Raw genomic sequence first — 24,184 nt, forward strand, 5'->3', positions numbered from 1 at the left:
GAATCCTTTTGGACAGATTCAGTCTTCGGTAATGGAAAAAGTGAATATATTTATCTTATGCTTCATAGGTAAACCTGCTATTGCTCATCGAGATATAAAATCAAAGAATATCTTAGTGAAAAAATGTGAAACTTGTGCCATAGCAGACTTAGGGTTGGCTGTGAAGCATGATTCAATACTGAACACTATTGACATACCTCAGAACCCTAAAGTAGGAACCAAAAGGTAAGATAACATACTTTGGTAGCATGTTGTTGTTTAGTTGCTAAGTCGTGTTCGATTCTTTGCTACCTCATGCACTGTAGCCCACCAGGCTCCTTTGTCCACGGCATTTCCCAGGTAAGAATACTGGAATAGGTTGCCATTTCCTACTCCAAAGACTTATGACTGCCCCATAAACATGAATGCCTGGGATATGTGTTTAGAGAGGAGGGCAGCATATGCAACATCATTAGGCCTAAGAAAGCAAGAATTCTCTGGTTCACTGAGAAATCAGTGGCACAATGGCTATAAAGCAAGGAGAGTTGGCATTTAATCATACAGAAAGTAGCTATTTGGGTGGGGAATCAGTATAGAGGGATGATGGAATTGATGGTGATATATTACTTTTAATGTGCCACATCCAAGAATACATTTTCTTACAGAGAGGAGGAAAAAAAAACAACCACATCAACAATGTATAGCTCCTCCAAAGCCTCTATATTTCATAAATGATCTGAAATTCAAGGCTATTTGTGTATATTCAGACTCTAAACAATAGATATAGAATCAATATACAGACAAGTAAGGGACTCTTACAATGAATACGTATATGTGCTATTATATCCTCTCAATACTTAAAAATATTATATATGGTTATACTTATGCTATGGTTGTACTTATCCCGAAGTCTCCCAAGTTGATGTGTATTAAGATACTGTGAGTTTGGACACAGTTCCCACTTCCAAGGAACAGAATCTCTGAAAGTTAAGAACAAACATGATACAAATAGAGCATACCACACATATGTCAAGACAGGCCCATTAGTAATGGGATTTCTGGTGTTTTCCTATTATAGCCAGACTGTAGCCATATGGCCAGCATACTTCCATTTCCTTTCATTTGAATTTCAGGATCTGTGCTATTTGGCATAATTCCAGGTTTATTGACCTTGAAATCAGAAACAACCAAAACACTTTCCTGGAGTTGTTAAAGGCCCTTGATAGTAGAGGATTTCTAAGCTGGTATAGTTAGTGTCTAAGCCATATTTGAGATTCCAGGCTGAGTCGTTCACTTGGTTTCCTGGGAGACTTTAATGGTCCCAGAAACACTTCAGGATGGTTTATTCAGACTGGGCAAGCCCTAAGGGATCTCTTCTCTTTTCCCCTTAAAAAGCAAGCTTCAACCTGTACTTCAGGGAAGCCCTTGGATACTGGATTCCTTCAGAGAGTCTAAAACTTAAAAGATTGGGAAGAGTGTTGCATCCTCACGTCACTATTCTGAGAAATCCTCGAAATCTCCCTAGGACAGCTTGGCTCAGGCAGGTCCCATGGATTGTGGAATTCGATTTAATTCTACTCAAACAGCCTAAATTATCTTGGTGCCAATATGTAATATGAATATATGTTTCAAAGCCAGTGTATTCAGTTGGCCAAAAAGTTCATTGGCCAAGCCAATATAATAAAATTGTTTATTCAGAGTAGGTATTTGTGGAATAATTCTGAGCACTGTGTACCAGGCCCACCATGATGAATAAAATATACTCCTTGACCTCAAAGAGCTTTCTTGGCTACAAACTGCTGGTGGAACTTGAGTTCCATCTTTTCTGTTGAGTGCTTTCCAAGTATTTGGCTCCTGACCCACATGTTTTAACACTAGGATGACCTCTAGTTCTATTTTTAAAATTTTTAAAATTATCTTTTGATAACTGTATTATTTAATTTTATTCTATTATAGTGGCTCAGGACAACCTGTAAATTTGATGTAAACTGCCTTAACTTATATATCAGGATTAATTAAGATTGTGTTTTACCAGACTGCTATAAAATCATAGACGGAATCTGAAATATGCATGTTTTTGAAGGTATATGGCCCCTGAAATGCTTGATGATACAATAAATGTGAATATCTTCGAGTCCTTCAAACGAGCTGACATCTATTCTGTTGGTCTGGTTTACTGGGAAATAGCCCGGAGGTGTTCAGTTGGAGGTAAGATTTTGGAAATACTCTTTGTGTTTGCCTTTCCTTGGTGCTTGAATTCAATGCACTGTATCAAATTATTTCTAAACATATAAAAGGTTATCTTTTGTGATATCTTTCCAGTGGTAAAAATGGAGCATCTTGAACAGAATGGAGATTTTAAGTTGTAATTACTGCTTAGTTCTCCTGATAATTCTGGTTTCCATAATAATATTTTGCAAAGCCCTTGAAATTTTTTCTGTTTAAGCTGTTTTCCTATTTTATATCAGAAAAGAAACCCAAAGAAGCTAAATGGCTTGCCAAGGCTACAGGATTTAAATTAAAGTGTTTTGGTTCTCAGGCTTTTCTTGTTCTTTTCTTTCTGGTGATGATGAATATGTGAGAATTAAAGTGGAGGGCCGGAGAAGGCAATGGCACCCCACTCTAGTACTCTTGCCTGGAAAATCCCATGGATGAAGGAGCCTGGTAGGCTGCAGTCCATGGGGTCGCTAAGAGTCGGACACGACTGAGCGACTTCACTTTCACTTTTCACTTTCATGCATTGGAGAAGGAAATGGCAACCCACTCCAGTATTCTTGCCTGGAGAATCCCAGGGACGGGGTAGCCTGGTGGGCTGCCGTCTATGGGGTCGCACAGAGTCGGACACCACTAAAGTGACTTAGCAGCAGCAGCAGCACCAAAGTGGAGGGCAGAGGTGAGCAAAGACTAACTTCCTGATTTTGCTCCCAGCAGTTTAGAGATTAATGAGAGGAAGAATTTGGGAGGATGAAACCCTGTAAACACAGGCTGATGAAATTGTTGCATCAGTGGAGAAAAGTTAAATCCTGATAGAAAATGATTTAGAGTTTTCAATTTCAAGTGAGACAGAGTTAGGCCTAAGCTTTGGTTTAGCAACTTCCTGAATATCTGACTATAGGTGAGGTATGTGGGCTCACTTTCCTCGTCTGTAGAATGAAGATTACTAAAACTGACCTCTTGGGTTTTAAGGATTCAATGGACTAATTCAGTTAACTCATGTAAAGCTTTTAGTACAGAGCCTACTCCGTAAACAGGAACTGTCAAGATGAAACCACTGTCAGTTATTGCATTTTGTTTTGATGTCGTTTTGCCTTACATCAATCTTATTTTATTAAAAAGTGAAAACCTTACAAGGTTAAAATTATATTTGAATGAGGAAACATGCTTTTCCCCTTTTATTCCTAGGTTAGATAGTAAAATATTCAGGAAGATGAGACTATTTATAGAAACAATAGGGTGGTGCAGAAGCAAAACATGGACACTGGAATCCCCAAACCCGGGACTGAGTTCCAGACCTGCCACTCAGTAGTGACGTGACCTCGACACTTGTGCCTCAGTTTCCGGATTCAGTAAACATGGGATAATCTGATATTTTCTTTAGTCACTGGTTTTGAGGAATAATTAGTTAAAACATGTAAAGGACTTAGATAGATACTCAGTAAATAGCAAGATTCAAAACAAATTTGTTATTATTTTTTCAAATTTCGTACTGATGTTTGCCTAGATTTGCTTTTAGATTTTTATCTTTAAATTTTCTTCCATAGTTGAAATACTAATTTAGTAACATGATTTGAATTTCACTTTCAAAATTATGGCACTTTTTATATACTTAAATTAAAAAAAAAACATAGTTAATTAGACTGATTTTGTAAGAAAATTCTTAAATTCAAGTATCATTTTGATAATTAAGATCATCTTCAAATACTTTTGGCTATTTCTCTGGAACCTTCTCAGATGTAGTACTTCTAAAATCCAAATGTTAAAAAACTCAGCTTTTGAAAGGTTACCTAACAATTTTCAAAAAGAAGAAAGCCATTTTGTTTTGAAAAGGATAAACATACTTTATTCATGGAGAAATATATATCATTCACAGATCAATGAGGATCTGCTGTAAATTTTGCAATTAGGTATTACTTTTGAATTGCACGATGGCATTTTATGGAAATCCAAATTTATGTAATTTTATAGTATAAAATTATATTTTATAGTTATTAAATGTTCTAGAAATATAATAATGTTTTAATATAAAATTAAGTGTAATATATAATGTAAAACAGTATATTTTATACAATTTTTTTTCTAGAATAATATTTCTTTTTTTTTAATTTATTTATTTATTTTTACTTTACAATATTGTATTGGTTTTGCCATACATCAACATGCATCCGCTACGGGTATACATGTGTTCCCCATCCTGACTCCCCTCCTACCTCCCTCCCCATACCATCCTATTTTGTTTTATATCATATAAATAATTATCAAAATTATATATATTTTTATAATAAAAATTTTATAAACATATAACTACTCAACTGAGAGCTTTCATCTTGTAGGTTTGGTTATTACAGTGATATATAATTTGAATAAGCTTGATTTTCCAGTTTTCCAGCATGCCACTTGTTCCTAGAAAACTTAATTGGTATTATTTTCAAATAAACATCTTTGTTTATTAGTCACACCAGGAAATTTATTATGTAAATTTTTTATAGGAATTGTTGAGGAGTACCAGTTGCCTTATTATGACATGGTGCCTTCAGATCCCTCGGTAGAAGAAATGAGGAAGGTTGTTTGTGACCAGAAGTTCCGACCAAGTATTCCAAACCAATGGCAAAGCTGTGAAGTAAGGCTATGTTCTTATATATATATTTTCCCATTATAATTTTGAGGCAAGTATCAGAGAGGATTTTCAGACACCATGTAGTTCCTTTCTCTTAATCTAGGCCTCCAATTCATTTCACGTATGTGGGTATATGTCTTTGTATAGGCTTCGGAAAGATTTTATTCCCTATAGCTGCTGGTGTCATAATGCTAAATTATGTGACAGGAACTACCTTGCCATCCCAGTGACTTTACATAAGACTTTATTTCTTGCTATGCCAAGTCCCTTACAGGTTAGGCAACTTTCATCAGCATCTGTGCTGTATTTGGTGACTCGGTAATCCAGGTGACTTTGACTTGGGGTGCTGCTATTTCAACACACAGTTCCAGAGATATAGGTCAGGGGAAGGGAGAAGCTAGAGGGTCAGACACCAGCTCTCTAGTGCTTTGCCTCAAGTGACACACAGCGCTTCCACTCATGGTTCATAGACCAGAACCAGATACACAGTCCCATCTAATTGAAGGGGGCTGGGGATGTCAGAAACACAGACATATTCAGAGGGTAGTCAATGTTTGTGCTACACAATTATTACAATTTTAGTCATCCTTATATTCAACAAATTATTCTTAATCCCTAACTTATGGTTTTCTTTCATCAGAAAACTTCCCCATAGCAGGGATCATTGTTGTTTATCTCCTTATCCTGAACCACACATGTAGTAACCATCATAGAGCAGATATATTGTAATGCTTGTTTTGCCTATGTGAAGAGAAAGACTTTTCTAACTCCCACAGGAAGTAGAAGGGAAGGTAGGGGAAAGACTATAAATCATCTAACAAATTCCAAAACTATTTTAATGCTTTACTCTCCCCATCCCAATTACAACTGTTTATCTTCTGTCATGTTTAAGTGTAATGCTTGAGGTCTTTTTTTAGGTGACATATTTTAGTTTTGGCTTTGTCATATGTCATGTCTTAAATAGTTATTTTTCTCCTCATTTTTCCTCTCCTTCATGTTTCACTCAACTTATTTTCTATTTAAGGCAAGATTTATGTCCTGATATTTCAATTTTGTTTAGAATACAGGTAAAGTATTCTATATAGGTAAAATATACTTATTTTAGAAGCAGAATTTGAGGCATTTATAAAAAAATTGAAATTAAATTAAAATTGTTTCTAACATTAACAATTTCATGCATGAATGAAAGAATATTAACATATATATAAATTTAAAGGATAATATTAGAATTCCACATTTGAAAAATAGAACACTTCTAATACCTTTGAACATTCTTCACCCTTCTGAGAGGCTGCTATTGTAACTAATAATTTTATTATTACTTTTCTTTTCTTTAGAATTTAGCTATATATTTATGGCTAACTTTTGTTTATTTGTGAAATATATTATTGATACTATGGGTATTCTTCTTAGTTTTTTTTTTTTAACTTTACCTTATATAGTACAGCTATTATTGGTTTATTTTCATATCTGTATAGTACTCTATTGTATGGATATAGCACAATTTCTTTTTTTCATTCTGCTGTTGATTGCCATATGTGTGATTTTTAGCTTCTTTTAGAACAACACTGCTCTGTGTGTATATGTCTGTAGAAATTGGGTATAAAACTGTAGATTCTTTTGGAGTGTCCACATAGATGATCATTCAGTTCAGATCAGTTCAGTCGCTCAGTCGTGTCCGACTCTTTGCGACCCCATGAATTGCAGCACGCCAGGCCTCCCTATCCATCACCAACTCCCGGAGTTCACTCAGACTCACATCCATCGAGTCAGTGATGCCATCCAGCCATCTCACCCTCTGTCGTCCCCTTCTCCTCCTGCCCCCAATCCCTCCCAGCATCAGAGTCTTATCCAATGAGTCAACTCTTCGTGTGAGGTGGCCAAAGTATTGGAGTTTCAGCTTTAGCATCATTCCTTCCAAAGAACACCCAGGACTGATCTCCTTTAGAATGGACTGGTTGGATCTCCTTGCAGTCCAAGGGACTCTCAAATAATGAGAGTTCTAGAAACAATCCTCATAGCTTTGTTATTGCAATTTCTAGGACTTCCAGTATAATGTTGCCTGGTAAGGATGATAGGTTTGCTCCTACATGTCTCACCTTTGAATGTCATATTTGCTGTGGGTTTTGCTCATAAAAACTGACTTTTGTTTGATAAAAGCTTTCTTCCTATCTCTGAGGTGATATGTCATTTCTGCTTTAGTGTCTTATTATGATAGATTGCATTTATGGATTTTCCACTGTTAAACCAATCATGCATTCCTAGAATAGGCCTAACAATGTCATTTTTATACAATGAATTTTCTACATTTTATGTAATGAATTTGTTCATTTTTGCCCAATATTTTAGTTCTCTTTTGTTTTGTGTTAATCCCACATATTAGATATTTGTGAGATATTTATACCATCATCATTTTTTTTCTGGAATTGTGAACATGTTTATCATTTTCTTTGTTCAACATTCCTTCTTGGCTCTCAGAGCTTCATTTTAAGGTAATTTTCTGATTTTTTCATGTGCATCTTCTAAATGTATTTTATTTGAATTGCTTTTTAGTGAGGATCTAAAAGTTGTAAGTTCTTTCAGTGTTTGGGTGTCTGAAAATATCTTTATTTTGTCCTCAGTTCTGAACAAATAGTTTATCTGGGCATTAGAATTTAGGTTTGCAGTTATTTTCTCTAAGTACTTTAAAGATGTTATTCCACTGGCTTCTAACTTCCATTATTATTGTTGAGAAGTCAGCTAATTTTATTTTTAGTTAATTTATCTTTTCTTCCAGACCGCTTTAAGAACTTCTTTATGTCTTTTGCATTCTGAGTTTCTCTATGATGTATTTGGTTTGGATATCTCTTGATTAATTTTGCCTGGACGTTTTGGACTTTCTGATTCTTAAGATTTGTGACTGTCTTCAGTTGTGGAAAATTCTGAGCCATTATCTCTTCAAATAGTTCATCTTTTCATTTTTTTAATTGCCCATTTTTAGAGAACTCACTGTATGCATGTTAGACCTTTCATTTTACTTTGCTTGTCTCTTATTCTTTCCTATTATTCATATTACTGCATTTATGAATAATCTCTCATATTCATCTTACAGTTCACCAGTTCTATATTTACGTGGGTCTAATCTGCCATTTGGGCTACCCAGGTGGCACTAGTAGTAAAGAACCCATCTGCCAAAGAGGGAGCTGCAAGAGACGTGAATTCTACCATCCCTGGGTTGGGAAGATCCCCTGGAGGAAGGCATGGCAACCCACTCCAATATTCTTACCTGGAGAATCCCATGGATAGAGGAGCCTGGTGGGCTATAGTCCATACAGTCACGAAGAGTCAGATACAAATGAAGCGACTTAGCACAGCACAGCACAATCTGTCCTTTAACTCATCCATTTAGGTTTTTATTATAATGGTTATATTTTTCATGTCAAATTTTACTGACATGAAAAGTACTTTTTCTTTTGTAAATACACTTTTTTATACTAATGTTTAGACTTTTCTCGTTGCTTTTACTTATTTTATTTTTCATATCATTTAACTCTAACATCTAGTGTTTTGATAGGTTTGATTTTCCTATTTTTTGTTTTAACTGCCTCTTGTTAAAGATGGTTTGTTTCCTCATCTGCTTGTGAATTTTCATTATGAATTCAGGTTTACTGCAACATCATAAGGCTAAGCTTTGGTTTTTTTTCTTTACCAAGTGTCAAGATTTAGACAATTTTCTTTGCAAAGTTCCTTCTACAACCAATTCATCCTTACAGTCTAGACTTTGTAAACATTTTTATGTGACACTTTTTGTGTGCTGTGGACTATGTTTCCTGTCTTTCACATGTAGTCCGTCAATTCTGAAGTTCTAGACTGTAAGATCCAAAGATGCCCCCAGAGCAGCTTCTTGCTATAGTGATTTCTTTCACCACTCTGGATTCATGCCTTCTCATTGTTTTCCCTTCTGAGTATTTATCTTATTTATTTACCAGTTCACTTATACTGATTTTTATCATTATGTTATTGTGTTATAATTTACATATAATAAAATGCATAAATTTTAGTGTCCAGCTTGATGACTTAAAAAAAAAAGTATATGTGTATACTTATCATCAAGATCAACACAGAGAATTTCCAGCCCATCCCATATCCATTTTTGTCTTTAATGTCCTTTCTTAGAATATTTTGTAGAATAGTCATTCTGTCATATTCCCATAATTAAATTAATTAATTTTCAATTAAAGGAAAATGTATATCCTCTATAGCGTTAATATCTGTGTTTTTATAGAATTTTTAAAAATATCTTAATTTCACTGTTCAGTTGCTCAGTCTGTCCAACTCTAGGCGACCCCATGGACTGCAGCACGTCAGGTCTCCCTGTCCATCACCAACTCCCTGAGTTTACTCAAACTCATGTGCATTGAGTCGGTGATGCCTTCCAACCATCTCATCCTCTGTTGTTCCCTTCTCCTCCCGCTTTCAATCTTTCCCAGCACCAGGGTCTTTTCCAATGAGTCGGTTCTTCACATCAGGTGGCCAAAGTAGTGGAGTTTCAGCTTCAGCATCAGTCCTTCCAATGAATATTCAGGACTGATTTGCTTTACAATGGACTGGTTTGATCTGCTTGCAGTCCAAGGGACTTTCAAAAGTCTTCTCCAACACCACAGTTCAAAAGCATCAATTCTTTGGTGCTCAGCTTTCTTTATAGTCCAACTCTCACATACATACATGACTACTGGAAAAGCCATAGCTTTGACTAGATGGACCTTTGTTGGTGAAGTAATGTCTCTGCTTTTTAATATGCTGTCTAGGTTGGTCATAACTTTTCTTCCAGAGAGCAATTGTCTTTTAATTTCATGGCTGCAGTCAGCATCTGCAGTGACCTTGGAGCCCAGAAAAATAAAGTCTGTCACTGTTTCCTTTGTTTCCCCATCTATTTGCCATGAAGTGATGGGACTGGATGCCATGATCTTAGTTTTCTGAATGTTGAGTTTTAAGCCAAATTTTTCACTCTCTTCTTTCACTTTCATCAAGAAACTCTTTAGTTCTTCTTCACTTTCTGCCATAAGGGTGGTGTCATCTGCATATCTGAGGTTATTGATATTTCTCCCGGCAATCTTGATTCCAGCTTGTGCTTCATCTAGCCCAGAGTTTCTCATGATGTACTCTGCATATAAATTAAATAAGCAGGGTGATAATATACAGCCTTGACGTACTCCTTTTCCTATTGGAACCAGTCTGTTGTTGCATGTCCCATTCTAAGTGTTGCATACAGATTTCTGTATACAGATTCTGAATACCAGACCACCTGATCTGCATACAGATTTCTCAGGAGGCAGGTCAGGTGGTTTATATTCCCATCTCTTGAAGAATTTTCCACAGTTTGTTCTGATCCGCATAGTCAAAGGCTTTAGCATAGTCAATTAAGCAGAAGTAGATGATTTTCTGCAACTGTCTTGCTTTTTCAATGATCCACCAGATGTTGGCAATTTGATCTCTGGTTCCTCTGCCTTTTCTAAATCCAGCTTGAACATCTGAAAGTTCATGGTTAACATACTGTTGAAGCCTGGCTTGGAGTATTTTGAGCATTACTTTGCTAGTGTGTGAGATGAGTGCAATTGTGCAGTTGTTTGAGCATTCATTGGCATTGCCTTTCTTTGGGATTGAAATGAAAACTGACCATTTCCAGTCCTGTGGCCACTGCTGAGTTTTCCAAATTTGCTGGCATATTTTGTGCCATACTTTCACAGCATCATCTTTTAGGATTTGAAATAGCTCAACTGGAATTCCATCACCTCCACTAGCTTTGTTCCTAGTGATGCTTCCTAAGGCCCACTTGACTTCGCATTCCAGGATGTCTGGCTCTAGGTGAGTGATCTCACCATTGTTATCTGGGTTGTGAAGATCTTTTTTTTATAGTTCTTCTGTGTATTCTTGCCACTGCTTCTTAATGTCTTCTGCTTCTGTTAGGTCCATACAATTTCTGTCCTTTATTGTACCCACCTTTGCATGAAATGTTCCCTTGGTATCTCTAATTTACTTGAAGAGATCTCTAGTCTTTCCCATTCTGTAGTTTTCCTCTATTTCTTTGCATTGATCACTGAGGAAGGCTTTCTTATCTCTCCTTGCTATTCTTTGGAACTCTGCATTCAAATGTGTATATCTTCCCTTTTATCCTTTGCCTTTTACTTCTCTTCTTTTCACAGCTATTTGTAAGGCCTCCTCAGACAACCATTTTGTCTTTTTGCATTTCTTTTTCTTGGGGAGGGGTCTTGATCCCTGCCTCCTGTACAATGTCACAAACCTCTGTCCATAGTTCCTCAGGCACTCTGTCTATCATATCTAATCCCTTGAATCTCTTTGTCACTTCCATTGTATAATTATAAGGGATTAGCTTTTGGTCACGGAGAAGGCAATGGTAACCCACTACAGTACTCTTGCCTGGGAAATTCCATGGACAGAGAAGCCTAGTAGGCTACAGTCCATGGAGTCACGAAGAGTCAGACACGACTGAGCAACTTCACTTTCACTTTTCACTTTCATGCACTGAAGAAGGAAATGGCAACCCACTCCAGTATTCTTGCTTGGAGAATCCCAGGGACGGGAGCCTGGTGGGCTGCAGACTATAGGGTCTCAGAGAGTTGGACACGACTGAAGCAACTTAGCAGCAGCAGCAGATTTAGGTCATACCTGAATGTTCTAGTAGTTTTTCCTACTTTCTTCAATTTAAGTCTGAATTTTGAAATAAGGGGTTAATGATCTAAGCCACAGTCAGCTTCTGGTCTTATTTTTGCTGACTGTATAGATCTTCTCCATCTTTGGCTGCAAAGAATATAATCTATCTGATTTCGGTATTAACCATCGGGTGATGTCCATGTGTAGAATCTTCTCTTGTGTTGCTGGAAGAGGGTGTTTGCTATGACCAGTGCGTTCTCTTGGCAAAACTCTGTTAGTCTTTGCCCTGCTTCGTTCTATACTACAAAGCCAAATTTGACTGTTACTCCAGTTATCTCCTGACTTCCTACTTTTGCATTCCAGTCCCCTATAATGAAAAGGACATCCTTTTTGGGTGTTAGTTCTAGAAGGTCTTGTAGGTCTTCATAGAACCATTCACCTTCAGCTTCTTCAGCGTTACTGCTAGGGGCATAGACTTGGATTACTGTGATATTGAATGGTTCACCTTGGAAACAAACAGAAATCATTCTGTAATTTTTGAGATTGCACCCAGGTACTGCCTTTCGGACTCTTTTGTTGACTATGATGGCTACTGTATTTTTACTAAGGGATTCCTGCCCACAGTAGTAGATATAATGGTCATCTGAGTTAAATTCACCCACTCCAGTCCATTTTAGTTCACTGATTCCTAGAATGTCAATGTTCACTCTTGCCATCTCCTGCTTGACCCCTTCTAATTTGCCTTGATTCATGGGCCTAACATTCCAGGTTCCTATGCAATATTGCTCTTTACAGCACTGGACTTTACTTCCATCACCAGTCACATCCACAAATGGGTGTTATTTTCGCTTTGCCTCCATCTCTTCATTATTTCTGGAGTTTTTTCTCCACTGATCTCCAGGAGCATTTTGGGCACCTACTGACCTGGGGAGTTCATCTTTCAGTGTCCTATCTTTTTGCCTTTTCATGCTGTTTATGGGGTTCTCAAAGCAAGAATACTGAAGTGGTTTGCCATTCCCTTCTCCAGTGGACCATGTTTTGTCAGAACTCTCCACCATGACCCGTCCGTCTTGGGTGGCCCTACATGGCATGGCTCATAGTTTCATTGAGTTAGACAAGGCTGTGGTCCATGTGATCAGATTGATTAGTTTTCTGTGACTGTGGTTTTCAGTCTGTCTGCCCTCTGATGGAGAAGGATAAGAGGCTTATGGAAGCTTCCTGATGGGAGAGACTGACTGAGGGGGAAACTGGGTATTGTTCTGATGGGTGGGGCCATGCTCAGTAAATCTTTAATCCAATTTTCTGTTGATGCTGTCAGGTCATGGTGTTAATTTCACTACAAAGGTTGTAAAGAAAGCTTATATGCTCTGAAAGCCCAAGGGTAGAAATTGTTAGCTATTTTATATGTAACATATATAATTTCTTAATTGAAAGCATATTATTTTTATGCAGCTTTGATGGAAGAGAAAAATTTTCATAAAATGCATACATAAAATGCATGAAAATATTAACTAATTGCATTTCAATGCTTATTGATATTCTCAAGAAGATAAAGCTATTCAATTGATTTTACTTACTCTAAAAGGATATAGTATAACGTGACCACATTCTCTTTCCTAAAATTATGTTTAGCATAGTAGGTGGAAGCCAAATAAATAGTGAAAGTGAAGTGAAGTCGCTCAGTCGTGTCCAACTCTTTGCGATCCCATGGACTGTAGTCTACCAGGCTCCTCCGTCCATGGGATTTTCCAGGCAATAATACTGGAGTGGATTGCCATTTCCTTCTCCAGAGGATCTTCCCGACCCAGGGATGGAACCCAGGTCTCCTGCATTGTAGACAGGCGCTTTACCGTCTGAGCCACCAGGGAAGTCCTGGTAACTAATCTCTACAGAAAAGATTAAATAAATGAAACTGATCTTCATTTCACCTTATGCTAATCAAACATGCCCTTAAATATAATAGTGTAATTCCATAAACCAAAATGCCATTGAGCAAAGGCTCCCTATCATCTCCTGTAGCTGCCTCCAAGGTCCACAAATGATAGCTGCAAACCATCTAGCAAGCAATGGGCCATACACTCTGCCTGAGTGCAGAGCAGACCTCCGGGCCCCTTTATGAGAGGAGATACCCTGGTCTTTTTCTGGGAGAAGTCACACGGTTCATGTCACAGGGGAGACACTATGGATGCTGTCTGAGGGGAGATGACAGGTCTCTATCTGAGGGGAGATGACTTGGTCTCTGTCATAGGGGAGACCCCCAGGTCTCTGAAAAGAGGCCCTCCCTCTGTCTAGGGGAGAGCCCCAGTCTTTATATGATAGAAGTCTCCCTGGTGTCTGTCTGAGGGGAGACACTCTAGTCCCTTTCTGAGAGGAGACACCCTGGTCCCTTTCTGAGAAGAGACATCCTGATGTCTGTCACAGGGGAGACACCCTGAACACTAGCTGAGGGGGACACTCAGGTCTCTGGCTGAAGGGAAGCATCCTGAACTTTTTCTGAAAGAAATTGTCCTGGTCATTCTCTGTCTGGATATGCCATGGTCCCCCTAGGAGGAGATGCTCTGGTCTCTGTCTGAAGGGAAAGCCCTAGTCTGTGAGAGAAGTTGCTGGGGCCCCTTTCTGTGGGGAGATGCCTTGGTCCTTGTCTGAGGGGAGACACTCTGGTCCCTTTCTGAGAGGGGACACACAGGTCTCTCTCTGAAGGGAGAAACCTTTTTCTTGGAGGGGAAATGCCCTGGTCTTTTTGTGAGTTACCTTATCTCTTTTGGTGAGGAGATGCTCTGGTTCCTCTGAGAGGAGATGCCCATCTGTTCAAGGTCAGACGCCCTGGTTCCTTTCAGAGGGGGGATGTCCTACTCTCTGAGGAGAGCTGCCTTTGTCCTTGTCTGAGAGGAGACTCCCTGATCCCTGAGAATGGACACCTTGCTGTCTGTATAGGAAAATGCTCTGGTGCCTTTCTGAGGAGAGACACCCTGGTCTTTTTCTGAGAAAAGTTGTCTTGGTCTTCGCCTGAGAGGAGAAGCCATGGTCCTTGTCTGAGGGGAGATACTTTGGTCTCTGTCTGAAGGTAGAGCTCTGATCTTTTTCTAAGAGAAATCCCTCTGGTCTCTGTCAAGAGGAGACACTCTGATCTTTTTGTGAGAGGAGGACCCTGGTCTCTGTCTCTGGGGAAGTGCTCTAGTTTCTGTTTTTCTTTTTTTTTTTTCAGATTTATTTATTTATCATTTTCAGCACTGGGTCTTCATTGCTGTGCTTTGGCTTTCTCTGGTTGCCATGAGCAGGGGCCACTCTGTTGCAGTACGTGGGTTTCTCATTGTGGAGACGTCTTCTCTTTTGCAGAGCACCAGCTCTAGGTGCACAGGCTTCAGTGGTTGCAGCTTGAGGGCTCTAGAGTGCAGGCTCAGTAGTTGTGGTACACAGGCTTAGTTCCTCCAGCGTCTGGGATCTTCCCGGACCAGAGATTGAACCCATGTCCCCTGAATTAGCAGGCAGATTCTTAACCCCTAGACCAGCAGGGAAGCCCTGGTTCTTTTCTGAGGGGAGACACTCTGATGTCTTTCTGAAGGGAGTTGCCCTGGTCTTTTTTTCTGAAAGAAATCACCCCGGTTTCTGTCTGAGAGGAAATGCTCCAGTATTTTTCTAAGGAGAGGTGCCTTGACCCTTGTTTGAGAGGAGACTGGTCCTCTCTTCTGGTTACCACGTGATCCTTGTCTCAGAGGAGACTCTAATCTCTGTCTGAGTGGAGACGACCCAGTCTGTGTTTGAAGGGAGACACCCTTGTGTCTGTCTGAGGAGAGACACCCTGGACAGGATTTTTGAGGTGATTTGACCCTAATCTCCTTCTCCTATTGATTTAAATTTATTATTTCTATATCAGAGCTTAGCATCAATTCCTGCGTTTGTGATTTTTCTTCTCTTGTACTGTGTTTTGTGCTAAAGATTTTGATATTTTTTTCTCTTAAGGCACTCCGAGTCATGGGGAGAATAATGCGTGAGTGTTGGTATGCCAATGGGGCAGCAAGACTAACTGCTCTTCGGATTAAGAAGACTATATCTCAACTTTGTGTCAAAGAAGACTGCAAAGCCTGATGATGAAAATCATGTTAAAAAGAAATAATCACACAGCTTTCTTTCTCATTTTCCCTTTTTATGTGAATTTTTTGCCTTTGTTTTGTCCTTGTTTTTGTTCTACCTCAAAGATAATGCAGTGCAGTATTTAAGTGCCCAAAGGCACCATGAAAAAATAACGAAAGTCAAGTGTGGGCTGGAGTTGATGTCATCTACTCCCCATGTTGTCTTTAATTTTATTTTGAAAAGCAACACATCAGCTTATCTTTTTATTTAAGGAACATATTACAAAAGTGTAAAATAAGCTATATAAAGTAAGAAAAGTTATTAAGGTTTTATTTTACTTGAATCAGGAGCACATGAATGAATAGAAAAAAATATAAAAGCCCATTTACTTTTTCTCCCGAGAGGAAAACTTTTCATTAAAAATGTGAACTGGAACATATTATATCTAAACAAAGCTTTAGATTATATAATCTATGGTTTTTTCTATTTTTTTTTTAATGAATAGGATCTTTAAAAAATTAAACAGTGCTCTGAAGTTTAGGATACAAAATATGTAAAAGTAGACCTGCTTGATTGGAAGATGGAAGTGAGATCAGATCACTTACTTGGTTTCTCCTTCCCTGTCCTCCTACTCTTCGTAATGCACAACCACAGCAGCTCCTGAGACAAACAGTTTGAAAGTCACTGAGATTGTTACTTTCTCTTATTTTCACATGAGATACCTGACATTTTGAATCATTGAGAAATGTCCCAAAGTGACACAGCTAGTGACAAAGCCAGTGTTAGGTCCAGATCTTGTGATGATCCACGTGGTAGGTTTAGCTAGCTTCCTACTTTCCCTTTAATTCCTATAGTATTTCTTCTCCCTGTGGAGAAACAACATCTTTCATGATGATATTTGTGGTTTAGTCCAACAGAAGGCAAATTATTTTGCAGAATCCTAATGGACCTGGATGAACTCCCAGGACAATATCCACTGATGTTTTCCTCATGGAAATTCCATAGTCAACCTATTTGTTAAATAGTTTTAATGTTCTCTCAATACTTCCAGAGATTAATCCGTCATAAAAATCCATTGTCAGAGATTTTTTAAGGCTTTTTTTTAATGTTTTTAAGGCATTTCAGAGGTCCCTACTACCTTTGTACATACACATTTAGAAAGAGGACAAGAGAGGAAGAGGTTACTAGGAGATATTTTGAGGAAAAATTAAGAAAACTCTTAAATGAAGTGTAATAACCAAACCTAACTAAGGATTATCAGTAACTGTAAAGGATATTCTCTTGTCCTTTCAAAATGAGCAATGAGTGTGGAAGAATGCTCATGATAATTTTGCTTCTACTTCCTGTAGAGACAGAAGTGAAACATTCTGAATAATACATGGGATATTAAATATTTTTTCAAATCTATAATTCTGCTTTGGCAATGTTAAATCTTCTAAAACATTGTTCAGAATGTTTTTATTCTTCTAAAACGTTGTTTCCTAAACCCTGTTCCTTAGAATGCTCTTCTGAGATGATCAAAGACCAAAAGTATTCTTTGATACATCTTAGAAAGTGATACTGCATATTAGCATATTATGTGCTTTGTGAAGTCTAGCAGTAAAAATTGTTACTTGAATTTCTTTAAACTGGATTTCCCAAATTATTTGACCAATGGGACTCTTTTTATAAAAAAGAGGGGAAACCTTTTATTAGCCTAAGTTTTAGTTTCTACAAAGCATGGCTTGGGTAACAGTGTTCTAAAGGATGTGCTCTATATAGAGCACAATCTAGTGATTACACTTCATTCCACTATGAAAATATGTTACTGAACCCATCTTCATTTGACTAGGATGAGCTATCAAAGGCAAGAATCGGACAGCTCTAGCTTGCATATTCTTTCACTCTCATTCATGCAGTTGTCCATTCATTAAAGAATATCTTCCTTGCCACAACTTTGGGTCCAATAAGGAAATTAAAAGATGGATAGGTTCTGTTCTCAGGGATTTTGAAGTCTAATTTGGGAATAGGAACAGGGGTGTGGGTGTTTGGGGGAAGTAAATTGGCAAATAAATATGATACAGATTAGGGTGTCTCAAATTCTGTGTGATGATGGTTTTCAAAAACAAATCCCAATTTGCAGTGCATTTAGAAAGTATCTTTAGTTATTCCAGACAATCTAAATTATGTAATCAATTTTTAAAAGTACATATGGGAAGAGATTCTAAAAAAAGCTTATGTGAAGGGGTAATCTTGCTTGTGCTTGTTACTTTAATTTCTCATAGATTGTTTCTGCATATATGAGAATGAAATTATTTATGTACTATGATTGTATGACTTTCAAACAAGAATAATATTTTCTCTTTTATTCATGTATGTTGGGTGAATATACTTACTTAATTTTAAGAGATGATTTAAATCTCCATTTTATTTGACATTATGTTTTATAATCTATTTGAAAGTGTCCATAATTCCATAATTTTATTGATTCAACTTTCACTCTAGGGCAATCTGTACATTTTGAGATATTTTCCTCATTTTTGTGTTGGTTAACTGTACCTCCTAACTGAATAGTCTTATATTTCAATTTCCAAAATATATTTTTAAAGAAAAGGGGTAGGTTAACAAAAATGATAGGGACCTTAACTCTCAGAATGATTATAAATAGAAAATGCTTACAAAATAGGATATAGCTTAGAGCATTAGACAAATTTATTGTATATAACCTATGATGTTAAACTTTATATTGTTTCTTTTTGATAGAGTCTTACTGTGTAATATTTATTTCTTTTGAATTTTGTTGTAAGCAAAAAATTATTCTTCTTAGACTCAGAGTGTCAGTGTTCTTTTCTCCTTTCAAATATTTTGGCTTTGGGTATAATGTGAAGCTTGGGAAAATGCTATTTATGAAATTTCAGTACTGTATAAAGTGATGGAATTTAAATGCAGCATCACTTCCTTAAACTAAGGGAAACATCATTTGTTGTCAATATTTCAGCATGAACTTGTTGCCTTATAAGCTAAGCATTTAAGGATGTAATTGGTACAGATTCTGTTGTGTGCTTTATTCTGTCTAAAATATTTGGCATGTCACATCTAGAATTCTTAATTCATATTCTGACTTGAAAGTTAAGTGAAACATGACTGTGTCGTGCACTATTTTAGGTATAGCACTTGCTTCTCATCTTTATACTTTCAATTAACTTTGCATTTTAAATTTCCATGATTATATGAAAATAGTAACCTGATTCTAGTGTCTGAAGACTTCAAAATCAGCTTTTATTTTAAAATGAAAATCTACAATAGATTCACTAGGTTAGATGTTCCATAAACATTTATTATTTGTAATACTTCTACCTTAGTAGAATTATTAAATAAAACAAAACAAAACTACTTCTACTATCCTGGAATTTTGCCACCATTTGACTTACTGGGGCAGAGAAAACTCAGGGCTATCTTAGAATTTATGCAAAAGTACTGGAGAATCCCATGGACAGAGGAGCCTGGTAGGCTGCAGTCCGTGGGGTCGCAGAGTCGGACATGACCGAGCGACTAACACTAGCCTGGCACTAGAGCTCCAGGGAAACTACTAGCAAATCATCCGAAGGCAGGAAACCCATGTTTGCCATTATACAAAGTTCAACTTAAAAATACTTAGCAGGGAATAGTTTCTGGTTAGTTATTTTAAAATAAATATGGAAATGTAATTCATTTAAATAAATTTAAAGTATGGATATTTTATTTCCCATAAGGAAATCAAGAAAGTAACAATAGCAAATGAGTGAAGTTAATGTCAGTTGATGTTTTCAATAATTGTTCTTTTAGATGAATTTACAACTACAGCATTTTAAGTTATTTGGAAATGTATAAGAATTAGTATCTTAAGATGATGTCATTGTGTTTTTCAAAGAGTTTATAAATATTTTTTCTTTTGTGAAGCCTACTACTTCTATATTTGATAATATTTTGTGTTAACTCCCTCCACAAGCTACCACATGGACTTGATGTGTTATTTAGTAAAGACAGTAATCCCTTTGTTCCTGAGAGTTTCTTCTAGACAGAAAAAAATTTCATTTGGAATACAAAAATTTCATTGCAATGTTAAATAGAATTTATGTAGTATAGAAAATTTTCAAAGTGTTTTAATGCAGAATTTTAGTTATTTGACTTTTTTTCTCCCTCTAGCTTTTCTTTTATATTTCATTATTTTTCACCTCCTTTTAAAATATTCTCCCTCACTGTCTCCCCAAATTATTTTTACTCTCTAATTAAAAGAGAAGACTAGTTACTATGTAACTTAATCATGCTACTATTTAGCCTTCTAATGAAGGGAGAATCCCTTGGTGGTCTAAATTATTTTAGAGGTATCAGACAAAATTGAAACCCAGTATTTGGGAATTGCAAAGGATATAAGAGATTTTATAATTCAATTCCCATATTTTGTAGATGAAGAAAACAAAGATCAGAGATTAAACAACTGCTAGTTATTAGCAGAACTAATATGAGAACCCAGTGGTGATACCTACCACAGTACCTTGCCATATCCAACATTTACTAATTAAAAAATAATTAGCATCTATCTGCACCTACCTTAAAGGTAAACTAATGAACGTGGCAATGATCAAATCTCACTTCTCTTGATTTCTGCTAAAACAATTTGCTCACTTATGATGAGATTAGTGAGAAAAACCAAAGTAGGCTAAGGAAGAACTGTAAAATAGTTGTCAACCTAGGTAGGCAGCCATTGGAGTGCTGAGTAAAATTTAGGAATTGTGAGAATATAGAATTTTTTCATGCAAGTAGTGATAGGAGACGCTTCATGGCTCTTCTTGTCTCCTTTCTATAGGGACTGTTTTTTCTCTGTATACATTGGAGCGGGAATAAAAAATGATTTGATAGTTAAAATGTGGGATCATGTCTAGTAGCACATTGTCTTACTTCTTTCTTTTCTTAGTTTCTCATTAGCTCATCCTCATTCTTTCAGTGCGTTAAATAATATCTTTGCTGGATTTCATCAATTCCAATCACTGTTCATTTAGTATTCTAGCTCCCATCCAGATCACTACACACTAAACCTCCTAACAAGACTTTAATTTCCCGTATCCACATATGAGGACTTTCATCTCATGCCTTTTCTGGCAATTTTTCATTTGGCCTTGTGAAGAATGTATTTGTTAATGGCAGAGAAGACTTTCTTTTAAATTTTAAAAAGACTAGCAGTCTAGTTAAATTTTAGCTTTTAGTTAACATACAACAAATGTCTACTTTTGCCTTAATGATAAATTCCACTTAAGAGATAGTGGTGTGGACAGAGAATGAGAAATATATGTCCCATAATGTGATTGCTTAATTACTTTCTGCTATACTTCATACTATTGCTTTGTTTTGCTTTGACCATCTTTTAAAATTAAGCCATTATGCCATATGGTTTGGGATATAATATTATTTTGAAATTAGTTAGTAATCCCCATTGAAAAATCCCTCTATTAATATAACTTCCAAGATACTTTTTAATTCAGTCATAGATTAATACAATAGTTGGGAGAGTATGAGCTCTATCTCATCCTAGATTTTAATATTTTCAAATATGATTATATTTTCTTATCATTTGTCAATGTTATTTTAGAAGAAGTTTTTCTCTCCATATCTAACTGTTTTAACTGATAGATTTTTACGCGGGAGTAGAGGAACCTGAGTATTAGCCTGGCCATTAAGAATCTGACTGCATTAAGGAAATTAGCCCCACACTGAGTGTCTGCAGGGAGAAGGAAATGGCAACCCACTCTAGTGTTTCTTGCCTGGAGAATCCCAGAGATGGGGGAGCCTCGTGGGCTGCCGTCTATGGGGTCGCACAGAGTCGGACACGACTGAAGCGACTTAGCAGCAGCAGCAGCAGCAGGGGTTGAACTCCAACCTGCAATTGGCTCTTCAACTCAGAAATATTTTTATATTTTACAGAAATGTACCGTATTAGCTTATGTATCTTCAGAAATGGGCCTGCTTATACATCTTCAGAAAATGAGACCTAAATTTCAAAATGGTTTCTGACATCTGCAAATTAAACAGAGAACTTGGAAAAAATACTTTAAATTTTCATGCTACATTCCCAAGAGAGCAAAAGAGATTGCATGTTTATCCTTTTGACTTAATTTTTCAACCCAGAAAATAGGCAGCAAGACACAGGGATCCTAATTTTTATATCTCCACTGAGTTTTTATTCAACGCCCAAATCTATTCACTCATTTTGCCTTTAAAAAGGCAATTACTTGCCTAAATTCTAACTAGTGCAGGATTAGAGTGTGACTTACCTATATCTCCATTTCTTCCAATAGGCTAAATATAAGTAGCTGAATATTTTTAAAAATCCAATAATTTTTTCTCTTTATATAAAGTAAGATTATTTTAGACAAAATATTAAACTCTAGTTCATTTCCACAGTGATTAGTGTTAAGTTCTTATACTCTTCTGATCCTACACTAGAGAAAATTATTCAAACTTAATCTGTGTTTCACGTTTTAAGATGTCCTAAAAACAGAAAATTAGATTCACATCTCAAAAAAAAAAGGAATTTTGGATTGACTTTCAAAGTACTAATACTAATTATACTTTTCTTTTGGTAGTGTGACTTTTCTTATACCTAAGAACTTATTACAAATGTCAAAACCATTGCATTTTGACATTGCAAAACATGCCTTGAACTCTTGAACTACTGTGAAAAGAATCACTGTTGTAAAGACTTATTATAAACTAGCTGAAATTTTTAAGAATGTAAAAAGATATTACTTTTCAACAGACAGGCACAAATGAATGTATATATGAAATATGAAGAAATAAAATAGGTTTTAAAATGAGAATTAGACAATAAATTACATGAAAAATATGCATATGGAGATTTTAGTAGTTGCAATTGAATCATTTAAGCTGAAGAGAATTCCAAATTCCAGAGTAAATGAATGATATTCAAAAGTTTCATTAAATTCTAGTCTGTGGAAACATGCATTTTATAGTAATACATGTATACTTGTTTTGTTTAAAAATAAGAGTATTTTAGTGTTTAGTAAGAACTCAGTGATAGTCTTCATACCAAAATGTTTAACTTAACCAACAGCAAGTCATCAAAGTATTTATTTTAAAGCTTTTAAAAATATTATTGCATAACAATAATTTATGCGATTATTAGCTTTTAGCTGTCTCCAGATGTAAATAGGTATTTACCTAAATGTTATATTTTTATGTATGCATTTTCCAAAAATGTATTGTTTTGTAAGTGGCAAAGACAATAACTTAAGCACTCCTTGCACCTGTTTCTGTGAAGCATATAGAGCTCTATTTTAAATAAAATGTGTCATATTCCAGTTTATGTACAGTTATTCTATTATTTTAAAATTGTATTTATATTTGCAGGTAGTTTGTGAAGGGGGCTTTGGAAATTTAATGCTGGCTCCATGGGCACTGGAATTTTCCTTCCTTCCTTCCTGGAAGAGACATTTGCTTTTTTAACAGTACTTTGGATGGCATCACTGACTCAATGGACATGGGTTTGGGTGAACTCCGGGAGTTGGTGATGGACAGGGAGGCCTGGCGTGATGCAGTTCAGGGTGTCGCAAAGAGTCAGACAGGACTGAGCGACTGAACTGAACTGAACTGAACTTTCTACATGAGACTTAGGACTATAGTCTTTGTTTTATTTTTCCTGTTGAGTAACAGGAAAAATATTTGAGTGTTTGTTGAAAGACTCCTGGCCTGCTCTCAAGCCTAAAATAGCTTCCTTCACACTTAAAAGCTTAAAATACTCAAGAGGTCTACAGATGCCTGAGGGACACAAACCCTGAAAACTTCTCTGCCTTTATTTCACAATCCCATTACCTCCAGCCCCAGTTGTTCTCCAGCTTGCTGCTCCTTGAACCTGCCCTGCACATACCTGTCCAAGGGATTTGCTTTGTTTTCTCTGCCTGTATTGTTCCCCCTCTAGATATTTGTATGGCTTAAGTTTCTGTTTGAAAACCATCACACCAAATGGGCCTTTTTTTTTTTTTTTTCTGCCACCTTTTATAGAGCAGCACCGTTTGTCATTCACTATCTACTCAGTCTGTTTTATTTTCTTTATGGCATTGTGTATTAACTGACATTATATGTCATGTATCCTGTAGTATATAGAATCATGATGACTAGGTACTTGAGCACTAGAATTAAGGATAATTTCAGTCAAATTTGAAGATGTAATTTTAAATCATTAAGACTAACATATTATTTTGCACAGTCAGAAATATTGTATGGAATACATTAACACCCCCTCCCTACTCCCCAACAAATATCTGTTATAAAATCCAACCAAGAATAGTTTAGCCAAATTCATAGTGGCTATTCCAGACTGACATTAGGAGAAAATTAGGTTGGTTTTTAGTTTTAACCCTATAAAGATTTTTCTAGGACTTAGCATAGAGAAACAGAACTTTGCATTGGTTTTGTTTTTGGTGTAGGTTCTGAATTTCTTTTGCTTCTTCATTTTTTTCCATTTGGGGGGCCGTTTTGTTGTGTCTTCATTATCTTGCATTGAGTACTAACCAGATTCACAAGCCAAATATTTTTGTTCAATAATCATTAAATCGAGCTTCATTAACTTCTTGAATTTGAGGAGAAAGACAAAATACTTTACATCAATCCTATGTG

The 24,184-nt window shown here is 36.5% G+C and overlaps 1 protein-coding gene across 2 annotated transcripts in view; it reads left to right on the forward strand.

Annotated features, from left to right (window-relative positions):
* ACVR1C (activin A receptor type 1C) overlaps positions 1-22,869 on the forward strand; it is an 85,109-nt gene extending 62,240 nt beyond the window's left edge. Inside the window, exons 6-9 of one of the 2 annotated variants that reach the window (NM_001192879.2) lie at positions 69-225; positions 2,063-2,187; positions 4,686-4,816; positions 15,425-15,550. In NM_001192879.2, the coding sequence (NP_001179808.2) occupies positions 69-225; positions 2,063-2,187; positions 4,686-4,816; positions 15,425-15,550 (539 nt within the window). Of the gene's footprint in view, positions 1-68; positions 226-2,062; positions 2,188-4,685; positions 4,817-15,424 lie in introns of both variants that reach the window. The other variant, XM_059875631.1, reaches the window with a different exon arrangement.
* Positions 22,870-24,184: the final 1,315 nt, after the last annotated feature.

This window comes from Bos taurus, chromosome 2, assembly GCF_002263795.3.
Source record: "Bos taurus isolate L1 Dominette 01449 registration number 42190680 breed Hereford chromosome 2, ARS-UCD2.0, whole genome shotgun sequence".
Lineage (NCBI taxonomy): Eukaryota > Metazoa > Chordata > Mammalia > Artiodactyla > Bovidae > Bos > Bos taurus.